The following is a 13,733-nucleotide window of genomic DNA, read 5'->3' as shown; positions in this document are numbered from 1 at the left end:
TTCAGACGTTACACAACAGCGCAACGGCCTCGCCGGGGCTGTCTGTCCAGCCGGGCGCTGCCTGGGCTGCTCGCGGCCCACCATGCGGGGCGATGAGACAGAAAAACACGAGCTTTTAATACATGCTCATCATAAAGAGCTGCGTGCTGAATTATGCATGCCCCGTAACCAGCCATGAATTATGAATATAAGACAGGGGGCTGTTCCCCTACCCACTCCTGAAAGGAGAGCAATTATTTCAGCCATGTTAAGGGTTTTGTTGTTGTTGTTGATGTCACGTTGTTAGTTAGCAGTGGTGTATTATTCTTTTTCTCATTCTTTTATTTCTTTACTCTCTGTTCTATCCTAAACACTCTCTCTCGCTCTCGCTCTCTCTCTCGCTCTCTCTCTCTCTATTTCTTTCTCTCTTAGAGGTTGCAGGCATCCAGTGACTGTTTGTTGATAAATTATTGAGCAGAACACAAGAGAGGAAATGCTGTGTGATCCAGAGAAATATTCAGGCCGACTGGGATGGCACGGAAATCAAAAGTGAGGGAGGGGAGAAAAGAAACAGAAAAAAATAAACGTGAGAAAGTGAGAAAGTGAGAGAGAGAGAGAGAGAGAGAGCAACTCTAGTTGATATGCAGTTATTTAGGCATATCTTTAAGCTGGTCATTAATTCCACCACAACGGCAGAGTCTTGCTGACGGGGGGCAGGCGCGGCTGGAGAGGGGAGTGGGGGAGTAGTGTGGGGTTGGAGGAGGAAGCCGGGGCAGCTGCAGGTGTTCCCCTTCGATCATGTCAGCATGTGAGAGCAAGAGGCATCACAGGAGTCTCCATTCCCTTCCTGTCTACTCGCTCGTGGTCTGTTCCTATATCGCCGCGCAAAGGGGAAACCAGATTCTGCGTATTTCCCCTACTCTCTCTCTCTCTCTCTCTCTCTCTCTCTCTCTCTCTCTCTCTCTCTCTCTCTCTCTCTCTCTCTCTCTCTCTCTCTCTCTCTCTCTCTTTTTCCCAATCGCCCACATGAAAGTGTGTATTTTCGAAGCAGCTCTAAATATAAATATTGAAAGCAACCCTCGGAGGTTAATCAGAATCTCCCTCGCCTTCAAACGGGCCCCTTCTCCATATCGTCCCCGGCCAGGCTTGTCCTCAGCTCCGACATCTGAGGGAGCTCGGGAAAGTGGGCCAGGCCCAACTCAGAGCTCGGCTCTTTGAAGGGGAAGTCCAGCTGACCAGGGTCCACCAAAAAAAGGCATCGGATTTAGCCATGCCCCAATTATTGGGCCTTTATTTATTAATTTAGGGATTATGTGGCCAGGGGTAAAACCTCCAAGTGAACAAGGGGCCCCTCTGAAACTTTGATTTTATTTTTTTTTTCCCTTCTACTTCAGACTCTGTCCTGCGGTTAAGTATGAATCTGTGTTCCTACTTTAAGCGGGTTGTGTTGTGAAGGGGCCTGTGGCTCTGTTGGGATGCACAATGCCCTTTAGGGTGGAGTAGGTATTTTCTCATCACTTCAATAGTAAAGGCTGAAGTACCCCCTGTGAAAAAGAGTGAATATCCCCATGAGACAAGGTTAATGCACACACACACAACACACTCCAACAGACAAGAGCACAAAACTCTCTCAACACACACACAGACACACACAGACACACACACACATGCACACAAACACACACACACACAATGCAAATGGCCTCTTTCATTATCTGATGGTTTTGATTGGAGAAAGGAGAGATGGCCCAGGGAGGAGAGCAGGCCTAGATGAACGGCAGATAGCATTGAAGAGCCCCTGTATTGAGATGAGAGGGGTGGGACCGCGCTGGAGGGGCATTCACACTCACATGTATGCATTCAATCACTCTGAAGACTGCACTTGACCTATAGAGCACGCACACCCACATGCACACTCTGTCTCCACCTCACTCTCTCTCTCATTCATACATACACACACTTGCTCACACACACACACACACCGGCATGCGGAAAAATTCAAATGTTGTTTCCAAATGGACGGCTTTCGTGTATTTGTTCACTTTAACCATAACATTCTTTGACAGATACTCATGTTTTCTGGTTTGTTCATATGACCTTCAGGTTGGGTCATATTGAAATTCCAAGTACTTTGTGAGCTCACTGTATATGCATACGTGGAAAGGAAGCATTTTGAATTAAATTGTCTAAATGTCTAATTTAAAACATCTGTTAACTGGTAACTAGCCACCATTTCCCTAATGTGTGCAAGTGGTCTGTCAACATCAGCTCGCAATGCAATCAACTTACACACCCACCAACATTCCCTCTTTCTCCTGTCAACACCCCCTTCCCTCTCTCTCACTCACACACACACACACACACACAGAGAGAGAGATAGGGGTAGAGAGTGAGAGTGAGAGAGAGAGAGAGAGAGAGAGAGAGAGAGAGAGAGCTTGCCACCCCCACCACTCTGCGACCTCCCAATCAGTCCTCTATCTCACTCACTCACTCACACACACACACACACACACACACTCTCTCTCTCCCTCACACACATACACACACACACAAACGCAGTCACTCACACATGCGCGAGGCTCTGTTGGATTTGAGCGCGTCACTTACCAGAGAGCTCTGCTTTCAGTCTGAACAGCAGAGGAGCGGACAGAAGAGGAGACAAGAGGAGAAGAGCAGAAAAGGAATACACAGGACAGGACAGAAAGAAAGGGAAAACAAGAAGAACAAAAAAGAGTGAGAAGAATAAAAACAAGAGAGGACAAAAGAAGAGGAGAGGGCACAAACGCGGCACTTCTCCACAGAGAGGCAGGCGACACTCCAGAGGTTGGCAGAGCTTCCCTGGGACACTCGGGAGGAGAGGAGTGCAGCGCTCAGACGTGCGCCCCGGGATTGCAGCGACAACAAACTCAAGGAGGTAGGGCTGCTGGACAGAGCGTGTCCTCAACACTCCCCCCCAACACCCTCCTCCACCACCACTTTCTCTCCTCTCTTGTCCTCTCCTCTCTTCTCTTCCCGATAGCACTCGTTTCCCCTTGGCTGAAGGAGGCTGAGAGCTCTCTAAGGTAAGGAGAAGTGTTGTTGGGTTGCTAAGTGGCAGCGTGCCTCTTGAACATTGCTTTCATGTGCCCCTCCCCAAGCCCACCCCACCCCACCCTACCCTGCCCCAGTGAATGTGGGCTTTCTGATTTGCGCTCCATCAAAGATTGGGCATTGTTTTGTTGTTGTGCCTGCAGTTTTTTTGCCATCTTAAAGTCACTGTACTGGTGAGCTTTGAGGAAGTGGTGTTTGTGTTGGGACCACTTTGCTGTTTGTCAGCGATAGTGTGCCACTCGGGCGCCCAGTGCTCCTTTTCATGTTGTATGAAGTGGCTGTGCTCCCCCTCTTTTCTTCCTCCTTCTGCTTTTCTGTCTCCCTTCATCTGTTTTTGTCTCTCCACCCCATCTGTCAGGTCGTTTTAAGTGTCTTTAATCAAACTGTCTTTCATCTGTCCTCTGTTCTTGCCTTGTGTCTGACATTCTCTATTTGTCCTTCCATCTCTCTCTTTCTCTCCTACCCTCTCTCTCTCTCTCTCTCCCCCAATCTCATGTAAATGTATGTAGAGTGGGATACTGGACACAGAGATAGGGAGAGAGAGAGAGAGAGAGAGAGAGAGAGAGAGAGAGAGCGGTAGAGAATAAAAAATGAATTAGAGTCTGACAGATTTAAACGTGCTGAAAATCAGCCATAAAATCCTGTAAAGGTTGAGTCCTCCACCGTGACAGTACCCCCATCATCCCCTGCGTCTCGCCCAACCTCCACCCCCAACCCAACCCCATCCCCCCGACGTCCCCCCCAAGTGGACCCCTCCACATCCCCTCTGGGCCGGCATGCATATCTCCCTCAGCCTTACTCTCATTCCCAAACTCCCTGAGAGAGAGCGCAAGGGACGATAAGGGCGCCCCGAATCCTGCCAAGAGTTTTGCCTTTCTTTTCACAATGCCATTCAATCTCTCTCTCTCTCTCTCTCTCTCTCTCTCTCTCTTCCTCCCATCCACGGGCGAGTGGATTGACCCCTGCAGAGACACCTAACACCAGAGAGACACTGGGAGTGAGAGACCCCGCTTCTATCCCACACGAGGCTTTACACACACAGGAAAAGAGATAGAGTGAGAGATGTGCACGAAGAAAAAAAAAAGAAAGACAGACAGTGTGTGTGAAAGAGGCTGAAAGAGAGATAGACAGAGAAGAAGATCAGGTGAAAGGGGGGAAAAAAGGACACGAGACGAAAACAGACGAAAAGATAAATGGACTGTAAGAGGGAAAAAAGTAAAAAGGAAAAAAAAAGGCTTAAACAAAACCTGTCTGTTTTTTTCTCCCTAACTGCGGTTCAGTGTCAGTGTGGAGGCAGTGACAGTTTGTGAGTTTATTCACAGAGTGATACCGGGGGTTAATCAGGTCCTGGGCCATCAGTTCTCTTGGGTTTATGAAAATTCAATCGGACATAATTGCGGCGGAGGCCCATGCATATTTTATCGCCGGGGTGCATTTTGAAGAAACAACGGTGGCCGCGGCGCGCTATTTTCAGCACGGCGTCTTTATGAAGATTGAATGAATGAACAGCCTTTCTGGCTTCAGCTCGCATACTGCACGCTGCCACTGATGCTATTAAACAGGGAGAGCGAGCTGAATACTCATCAACTCAGTTAACACACTCACCCGTCCTCTCTCTCCGTCCCTCCGTCACCTTGTCTTCTCCTACCTCTCCCTGTACATCAGCCCCCTGTCACACCTTGACCTTCTCTTTCTCTCTCTCTCCACACCTCCTCCCACTGTATCCCTCTCTCCTGCTCTTTTCATCCACTGTTCTCTCACCTCCTACACTCTCTCCATTCCTTATCCATGCGCACCTCCCTCTATCTCTCTTCTCCTCCTTCTCTGTGAGCTCCATCTCTCCACCTTCTGCTTCTCTCGCCTCATACAACCCCCATGTTTGTCTCTCTCTCCCTCCATCCATAACTCTCTTTCTTTCTTTCTTTCTGTCTTTCTCTCTTTCCCTCTCTTTCGCTCTCAATCTTGCTCATTTGACCCATGTTTTCATTCTTTTCTCTTTGCATACTCATCGCTCTATCACTCTATCCCCTTTCTCTCTGCATCTCTCACTCCACTTAACCCCTGCCTGAGTCTGTCTCTCTCTGCTTACCCATTCCTTTTGCACTATCCATCTCCTTCATTCTCAATCTTACCTCTTTAACCCATGCCTCACTCACCTCTCTCTCTCTCCCTCTCTCTTTCTCTCTCTCTCCCTCTCTCAATCTTACCCACTTAACCCATGCCTGAGACTCTCTTTCATTGTATACTTATCTCCCTCTATCTCTTTTCCCTCCTCTGTGAAAGCTTTATGGGGTGTTTCACTCCTGAGGAAGACTAATGAGATCCTCTATGGCTCGTAATGAAGCAGCTGTTGAGAGTTTTCCGAGCGCGAGCCAGACACTCTGATAAACCCACGCCGTTGTCATCTGATCTACGGGGCATCGTCTCCGCGGTGACAAACACTTGGTTGTTATGGGGACATTTCTTCCTCCCTCTCTCCCTGTGTGTGTGTGTGTGTGTGTGTGTGTGTGTGTGTGTGTGTGTGTGTGTGTGTGTGTGTGTAATGTTTTGTTTTGTTCTCAGGACTCTGTCACTTTGATCACATTTCTCTCTCTCTCTCTGGGGACATTTACCACAATCAACAGTCAGAATAGCAGTGGGAGGGAGAGGGAGAGAGACACACCAAAATAACATCTGAGGAGCGTTTTAAAGTTTGTTCTGCACTTTGCGTTCGTCAGACAGACGAGTTCTCAGGCATAGCCAGGTGTTGTTTTTGTTGCGTCTCTTTCGCTTCTATTATTCTTGGTTCAGCTAAATTGCCTGTTTCCCATGCGCACAGAGCACTGCCAGATTGGAAAGAAAGTCAGAACATAAGAGAATGTCTATTTAAAGTCAAACCAACAAACCAATTTAGACTTGGCAACTATAAATAGAGTTATGAGGAGCATACTCTTCAATCATTATTTCGTGCCCACTTCATGCTTTGAAAGGTGCAGTGTGAGTGATTTTCTCCGAGTGGCGGGCTGAAGTGGTTAAAGAAGCCAGAGTAATATAGCGTGGCAAATTTCCTCTCTTCATATGAATAATTCTGACTGAATAAAAGCAAATGTTTCCTCCTATCAATGAATCATCAGCTGTGAAGCCTCAGCCTCCTCTCTCTCTCTCTCTTTCTCTCTCTCTCTCTCTCTCTCTCTCTCTCTTTATCCATCCTCTCACTCTTTTCCTGCACTCTTTCTCTCTTCCCTCCCTGGCTCCATCTCATCTAATTTGTGTGTTCGCTCCGTGCAGATGCGGAGTTGGCTTCATTTACTGACTGATAGCTTTTCTCCTACGCTGTCGACTTGCATGATGGACACCAGTGTTTAGCTGGTGAAGTGACATAAAACAGGTGCATCAGCATCTCGGAGTCGCTCGCATTTACACTTAAGTGGTGATATATTGCTACATCTGACATTTCTGCATCTATTAGATAGCGAGCAGAAACAAATCAGAAGTTCTAACAAGACTCAAGAACTTGATTGATGCCATGTTTTGAACTGTGATCTCTCTGTGATTCTCTCTCTCTTTATCTAACACAGGCAACGGGTACTCCGACATCTAAAAATGAGCCCGTCGTGGTGCCTTGTTCTGGCTGTGGCCCTTCTGTGGGGCCCTCTGGGCCCTATGCCCCTAGCAGCACTGGCCCCTGAGAATGAGGTGCCCCTCCGGCCAACCACCTGGCTCCTGGAGGACAAGGTCACTCCCATCCATCTGCCCAAAGGGAAGACGAGGAGGTGAGAGGCCATACGCAACCACATAGGCCATACTATCTATATCATAAGTTAGACCACAATTGGCATCCTTTATCGCCACATAGCATGCAAAGTTAGCACAAAAAGCATAAGAAATAATCTCATTATCAGTAAGCTCCTATTCCATAGTCTGCTGCAGCACTTCGTCACGTAAAGACAAGCAAGCCTTAAATATTGCAAGAACAAGTGCAACAATAATCTCATAGTTCTGTCCCCTCACAGCATAGAAGGCTAGCACAAAAAGCAATAAACTCATTCCCAGTCCTCTCCTATGGCAGGGCCTGCTGTAGCAGTGAAGCACATTATGTAAAGATGAGCCCTTTAGCCTCTCTGGCAGGAGGTTCTGTCACACTAAGCTGGGTGTTCTGAAGCGTGTAAAGGAGCGGTTCATGGGCCAGGGCCCCCACATGGACACTGCCAGAGATCCAAGGCTAGCGTCCGCGGCCGTAAATTAGCGACAGCGTCTCCCTGCGAGCTGCAGTCTGTCCACTGCAGCACTCGCGCGTCACAGGGGTGGGGCTGGAGACACAGCCTCTGAAGCTAATGCAAACTAATTAATCAATTAAGTTGCTGTTGTTGATGTCCTTGACAAATTATGTCCTTGACACAAGAGGATGTTTGCACAGCTGTCTGTGTCAAAACTGTAAGGATGTGGTTTGAGGGAGACGTACGGAGACTGAACAGCTTAGACTCAAACAAGCACGTAGCGTGATGATGAAAAATGAGTGAAAGTGATGCGAGACCCATTTGGCTGGTTTGGTTTAGTGAAAATTTGATTACAAGAGAACTTCCCCGATTTTGCAGAAGGAATAACGTGGGCGGAATGGCAATCATTATCAGGGTATTGGCTATGAGTGTAGCACAAGTGTTTCAATTGTGGTTTCAATTGGATTTTTTGTACATTTGTTGCTTACTTGGGTGGTAATTCAGCATCTCCCCTTGGAATACTGCCACACTAAGTGCAAGTGGAGTCTGATTTTAGTGTGCAACTTCAGTTGTTCTGATATCTTGATGTGCCTGCAATAAGTCTGTGAAATTCAAATTCCAATGCTGACAAATGATCTTCATCTCTGACCAACAACAAACAATTAAAACCAGCATTCGACACAAGACAGAGACCAAATACACACAGAAAAAAAGTGAAGATCAAGCAACGTTAAACATTTTCCTTCTATGTGTGTACTGCCTCTCTCGTAGCAGACAACAAGGTCAAATGCACTGGATATAAAGGTTACTCTCTATCAGATTCACCATCCCAAATGAGAGTGGCTGAAAGCAATTTGGCCCGAGCACTATTGCAAAGGCACCAGTGGCTGATCCCACAGCACGGGGGCCTGGATGGGCTTTGGTCCCTGCCATGCAGCACCATATTTTGGGGAGGGTGATGCAAAAGTCACGCTTCAGAGCAATCGTTTCCTGGCTCCAAAAGATGTGTCCTTCAACACGCAGAATAGCAGCACCGTCCATTCCTCCGTCTGTCCTTCTGCCCCAGCACGATCCTTTACCCTGGTATACTGGCGATAGTCATCTCAACATTTCACATTGATCACGAGGCCTTATCTGGGAACGCTCAGGCGACCTCCTGCTCAGTGCTCTCTGGCAAAGGGGCCTTATCATCCCTCCGAGGATAACAGAGGGAAATGCATTAGCGGAAAGGGGGAAAAAAACATGGGGTTGTCATTTGAAAACTCGTTTAATTGCAGAGACATTTGCTACATGTTCTAGATAAATCAAACCACATGTGTTAGTGATTACTAATGGTCAGAAAGGGGTTACCACTGTTTCATAGCCAGATCTATTATTTTTTTCCCCCTGCAGGTTCTACTTCACTCTGAAAAAGAAAACGCCTTCCATGTCCCTGACTGTAAGCCCCTGTGGTACCCCCATCGAGTGGACTCTGGCTGCCCGAACCCTGAAGGACAAGCCGCCCAAAAACCTGCACTGTGAGTGTGGAGGCGGACAAGAACAACAGAGACACATAAAACCAGCAGCTAGCGTTTCCCAAGGAAAAACACTGCGTATAAACACTCATAAATGCTTTTTTAATTAGATAAACAAGCGAGTAGAAAAGGTCCTTCCTGGCCTTATTTGTTTTAGATGGGTCGGAGATATAGCCAAAAGACAAATCTGTTCTCTCCCTACACCTCCCACCCTCTCTCTCTCCCTCCCTCTCTAGGATGAAGGATAAAACAGGATAATCCTCTGAATTCATTACAAGTAATACATTTCAAGCTAGATCAATCTGTGTGATACCAGTTCAATTCATTGGCGTTCCCTTATCTTAATATTTCACTCCATATTCCACATTTCAGTCACTGTGCAAATGCCACACAGATATCCTGTCGGTTCTTTCAGGACGTTGACAGTCTCATATAGAGTTACACGCCACCAGATTGTTTATGTAAAAGTGTCTTATTTGTCTTCCTGGTTCCAGAAGGTTCCATGGAAACCAAATATTGTGCCTTTCAGCACTACATACTGAGTAGTGTGACATACAGATGGATGCAGAAGGCAGGGAGGAGAAAGAAAATGCCACTTTCCCTTTTAAAAGGGTTTTAGCTTAAATGACAGAGGGATGGGATTAGAATCTGACCGTTGAGTGTGTGTGTGTGTGTGTGTGTGTGTGTGTGTGTGTGTGTGTGTGCTTATGTGTGCAACTGTTTTTCATGACATTTAGTAGGCCCTGGAAATGTTTGACATTTAACATCCTTGAACAACTACTTCGAAACATTTAAGTATCTCTTTCAGTGAAAACAGGCAGTCAGCTGATGATTATCAAGCTATGATAATGAGCTGAGAGAGATTGAGAGATTGAGACAGAGAGAGAGATGTACGTGTAATTCAAAATCAGATTACCGGTAGTATATTAAAACCATTCCTATCTCTGTAGCTAAATCAAGACTGTCTCTTAAAAATCCTCCTCCTAGGTATTCTATATCAGGACATTAATTCTCTACAGGGGATATCAGCATTATGAAATCATAAAGTGACACATAAATCATTTAGACAGTGAACTCAAGGGTCCATCCACAATGTTCAATAATTCACTTTGATTAAGAAATATCTGGCACAGTGTCACGTGGCAAACGTAATGATGGTTTTAAAAAATGAGGATGAAAATGTATACTATGCTTTTGATTATCAGTGTGCCTAATTAGGTTGCCTCTTGAATCTCATGGCTGTTCTCTTTTTCACAGGGAGTTCAAAAAAGAGTATGCCTGAGGTATGGTGGAGAGGCCCTGGAACTGAAGCGAAAATCCATACCTACACTGGCAACTCGGCAGACACCTATATGGGTCCTGCCTATACACCTGCATCCATCTACATTCTGAGGCTAAAGTCGCAAGAGCAGGACACCAGTGCCTCTGTCTACCTGCATGAGGGACCAGGGTCATCAGGGGTCTTCCCCAAACTTCCGGCCGACCCAAGAGTCCACACGCTCGGGGTGGGACTAACCAGCGTCACCCTAAGCTGGAACCCCAGCGCTTCTGTAACCCAACCGAGCCACTCCGTCAAGCACCTGTACGACTACTGCGTCCTGGTCAACCACAACCACAACTACCGAAGCCTCTGTGCTGCACGCGAGGGCATCAAGAAGGAGAGGGAGAGGGACTGGAAGCAAGAGAAGAAAGACAAGCAGCGGAAGGAGACTGCGCAGCCAGTACACAAAGACTGGTGGGGGCAACAGTGGGATGCGTTAGGGGAAATCCAGCCCTCCACCTCGGGTGTGTCCGACGACGTCGCCCAGCTTGGCTGCGTCTGTCGCGGCATCGAGAGCGTGTGCACCGTCTCTGAGCTGCTGCCCGACACACAGTACTACTTTGACGTCTTCGTGATCGACAGGCTCAACGGCACGAGCGCGGCCTACACTGGAACCTTCACCCATACCCACGAGCAGGCTCAGCCGGCCGTGATTGCGTTAAAGGAGGGCGAGCCACGTCTGGTTGCACTGCAGGTCGGACGAGGTAGCAGCAGCGGTGGCGGTAGTGCCAGCGGCAGACAGCAGGGGGCCACGGTGTTTAGCTTCCGGCCCCGCGGCTGGCAGCAGAACGGCCTGCTGACGCTCCAGAGCTGCAATGGTACCCAGAAGATCAGGGTGGTGGTGACCAGCCGAGGGAAGGTGCTCTCCACCCAGGAAGTGGGCGAGCAGCTGGCTCAGTTGTGGCTCCAGGGAGCCCCCTCTTACATCATCAGGCTGGACAGCACGGAGGCATCTGCCGCAACCGGCCGGGTGAGCGCGGCAAGCAGCTCAAGGGTCGCAGTCAAGATCCAGGCATCGTCGGCATACCACCGGCAGGCCGCCCCGGTCCTTCCGGCCACCCTCCAGATGAAGTCCTTCAACAAGCTGCGCAGCTGCACCTCGATCACCCTAGCCTGGATGGGCACGGAAGAGAGGAGCCTGTACTGCGTCTACCGCCGGCGCCTGTCTGACGATGTCGTCGGGAAGGAACGGAACTCCGACCGATGCCTGGGGCCCGAGACGAGGTCCGACTCCGAGAGGGTCCTCTGCAAATATTTCCAGGAGCTGAACCCACGACGGGCCGTCACCACAGCCGTGATCGGAGGCCTAGAACCCGGAGCCTCCTACTTGCTTGACGTTTACCTCGTGAGACGTTGGGGGATCCCAATCAAATACCATAGCAAGACAGTGCGAACAAGGCGAGAGTGCTAAGCAATCCGCCATGATCACTCTCACCTCTTCCTGTCAGTAGCTATAGAGACTCATTGCAGAGAAATGATTGACAGAGACTTTGTCATGATTAAGCCATTCTTTAAAAAAAAAAAAAAGACAAGAGAGAGACTGGGGGGATTGTTCTATGCCACAATATTGGTCACACCAGACCACATGCAGCGAATTCAAAACTGCAATGAAATCAAACCTCACACCAGCAAAATGCGTCTACATTACTGAAACCCGCTGTGCTCCTCTCGCTTTGGTCGTTGTTGTTCATAATGATGCTGATGCAGATGATGTGCCATTGCTCTGTGTTCGTTAATTACCCAACTCTGTGTCAGTATGGGGAGTCTATATGCCAGATCGCTCCCAAAATCAAGTGACTGAGCCAATTAGGCTATGCAAGCAAAACTGCCCAAGGACTACAAGGACCAGCAGAAAGAATTTTGGTTTTCTTAAAACTCATGGGGGAAACTGTGTAATGACTTTTGTTTTTCAGCTGAGCTGATCTCAGATATGTATATCTACTGGCTTTCTATGGAGAGAGAATTAGCTTTGTGCTACGTTAGTGGTGTCTCTTAATGTTCTGCTTTCCGCATGCAGCAGATTAAATAATTTAGCAGTTTGCTTCATTGTCTTTGATGTAATTTTGTGCTACGCTTTGACACGCCAATAAACTTGCACTCAGTGTTTGTGCATTGTGATCAACTGACCATGGAAGCAATTTTTTGACAATCAACCCTTGATCAAAAGATCTGTCTGATGAAAGCTTGTGTTTACTGTTGCTTCCTTGTTTACAGACAAATCATCACAAACATAAAAGGATGCATTTGTAACATGTTTCTACCATACTGCTTCAAATTTAAATTAAGTTAAAATGGGATTAAACAAGAAAAAAAGTGTGTGTGTGTGTGGGGGGGGGGGGGGGTATACACAACTGGCTCTGTTACTAAACGTTGTCCAATTACTGTGGGTAATAAATGTGTTACTGGAGGACCACACAATAGACCCAGATTATAGAACCAGAGTTGTATCTATTTCAGCAAAGAAATGTTGGAAACAATGGTGACATTTTTTCCATCTTAGAAAGACTTTGGTCTTGCTGCCTTTGGTTCCTCCACATTATGTACTCTGCTAATCTAATAGAGAGATTTGCAACCTATAGTTCACTGTGTGGAATGTTACATGCCTAATGGCCAGTTTCCATTCTAGCGAATTTTGCATTAATCTCATTCAGGGGTCAAATTAGCCATTACACAGTTGTCCTGTGGACAGGAGTATGGCAAGCTTTGGTCTGCAATCAGACTGTCACTGGAAATGGTGTGTGGGCTCCATGGTAGAAATAGTGTGTAGACCCTACTTTTGTTTTGGCGTGTTGGCCTTGTGGATCACACAATCATTTTGGTATACTGGTTCTATGGTAATTTTGGTATGTGGGCCCCATAGTGGAAATGACATAAAGGCCCCCATGCTGGATAAGGAGTGCAGACCCATGGTCGTTTTGGCTCATGGATCTCATGGAGGAAATGGAGCACAGGCTGTGTGGTTGTTTTGGTGCATGGACTCAGTAGTGGAAATGGAACACAGGATCACTGGTTGTTTTAGTAGTAGGGCAGCCGTGGCCTACTGGTTAGCACTTCGGACCTGTAACCGGAGAGTTGCTGGTTCGAACCCCGACCAGTAGGCACGGCTGAAGTGCCCTTGAGCAAGGCAACTAACCCCTCACTGCTCCCCGAGCGCTGCTGTTGATGCAGGCATCTCACTGCGCTGGGGTTAGTGTGTGCTTCACCACACTGTGTGCTGTGTGTGTTTCACTAATTCACGGATTGGGATAAATGCAGAGACCAAATTTCCCTTACGGGATCACTTAACGGTAACACTTTATTTGAAGGGGTCTACACAAGGGTGACATGTAACCATCATTAGATTGACAAGACACATGTCATACACATTATTGATGTTTATGACTGTTGTCATAATGTGTCATTCGGTTTTTGGAATGTCAAGTTGACATTGACATTAGCCAGTTGCACAGTTTTGAAAACGAACGTTAAGGGTTGTTTTAGGACATGTTTGAGTATGCCTGTTGGCAGCCACTCTGAGTAGTCAAAGGCGATTCAAAACGAGTCAGAAAAGTCGAGACAGGACCAATCGTCAAAATTTTGGTGTCCACCACTCTAGTTCATCCAAAACAAACCAGAAAAGGAACTCAAAGTGCT

The 13,733-nt window shown here is 47.5% G+C and overlaps 1 protein-coding gene across 2 annotated transcripts; it reads left to right on the top strand.

Annotated features, from left to right (window-relative positions):
• The first annotated feature begins 2,722 nt into the window (after nucleotides 1-2,722).
• ndnfl (neuron-derived neurotrophic factor, like) lies at nucleotides 2,723-12,189 on the top strand. Of its 2 annotated transcripts, none has more exons than XM_042065741.1 (4): nucleotides 2,723-2,893; nucleotides 6,627-6,821; nucleotides 8,658-8,782; nucleotides 10,037-12,189. In XM_042065741.1, exons 2-4 carry the CDS (start codon nucleotides 6,652-6,654, stop codon nucleotides 11,509-11,511), a joined length of 1,770 nt encoding a protein of 589 aa, XP_041921675.1. In that variant the 5' UTR covers nucleotides 2,723-2,893; nucleotides 6,627-6,651; the 3' UTR covers nucleotides 11,512-12,189. The 2 variants fall into 2 exon arrangements, with proteins under 2 accessions (XP_041921675.1, XP_041921674.1); XM_042065740.1 differs by having other exon boundaries at nucleotides 2,723-3,041.
• Nucleotides 12,190-13,733: the final 1,544 nt, after the last annotated feature.

Source organism: Alosa sapidissima, chromosome 16 (genome assembly GCF_018492685.1).
Source record: "Alosa sapidissima isolate fAloSap1 chromosome 16, fAloSap1.pri, whole genome shotgun sequence".
NCBI lineage: Eukaryota > Metazoa > Chordata > Actinopteri > Clupeiformes > Clupeidae > Alosa > Alosa sapidissima.
This window is presented reverse-complemented; position numbering and strand designations above follow the sequence as displayed.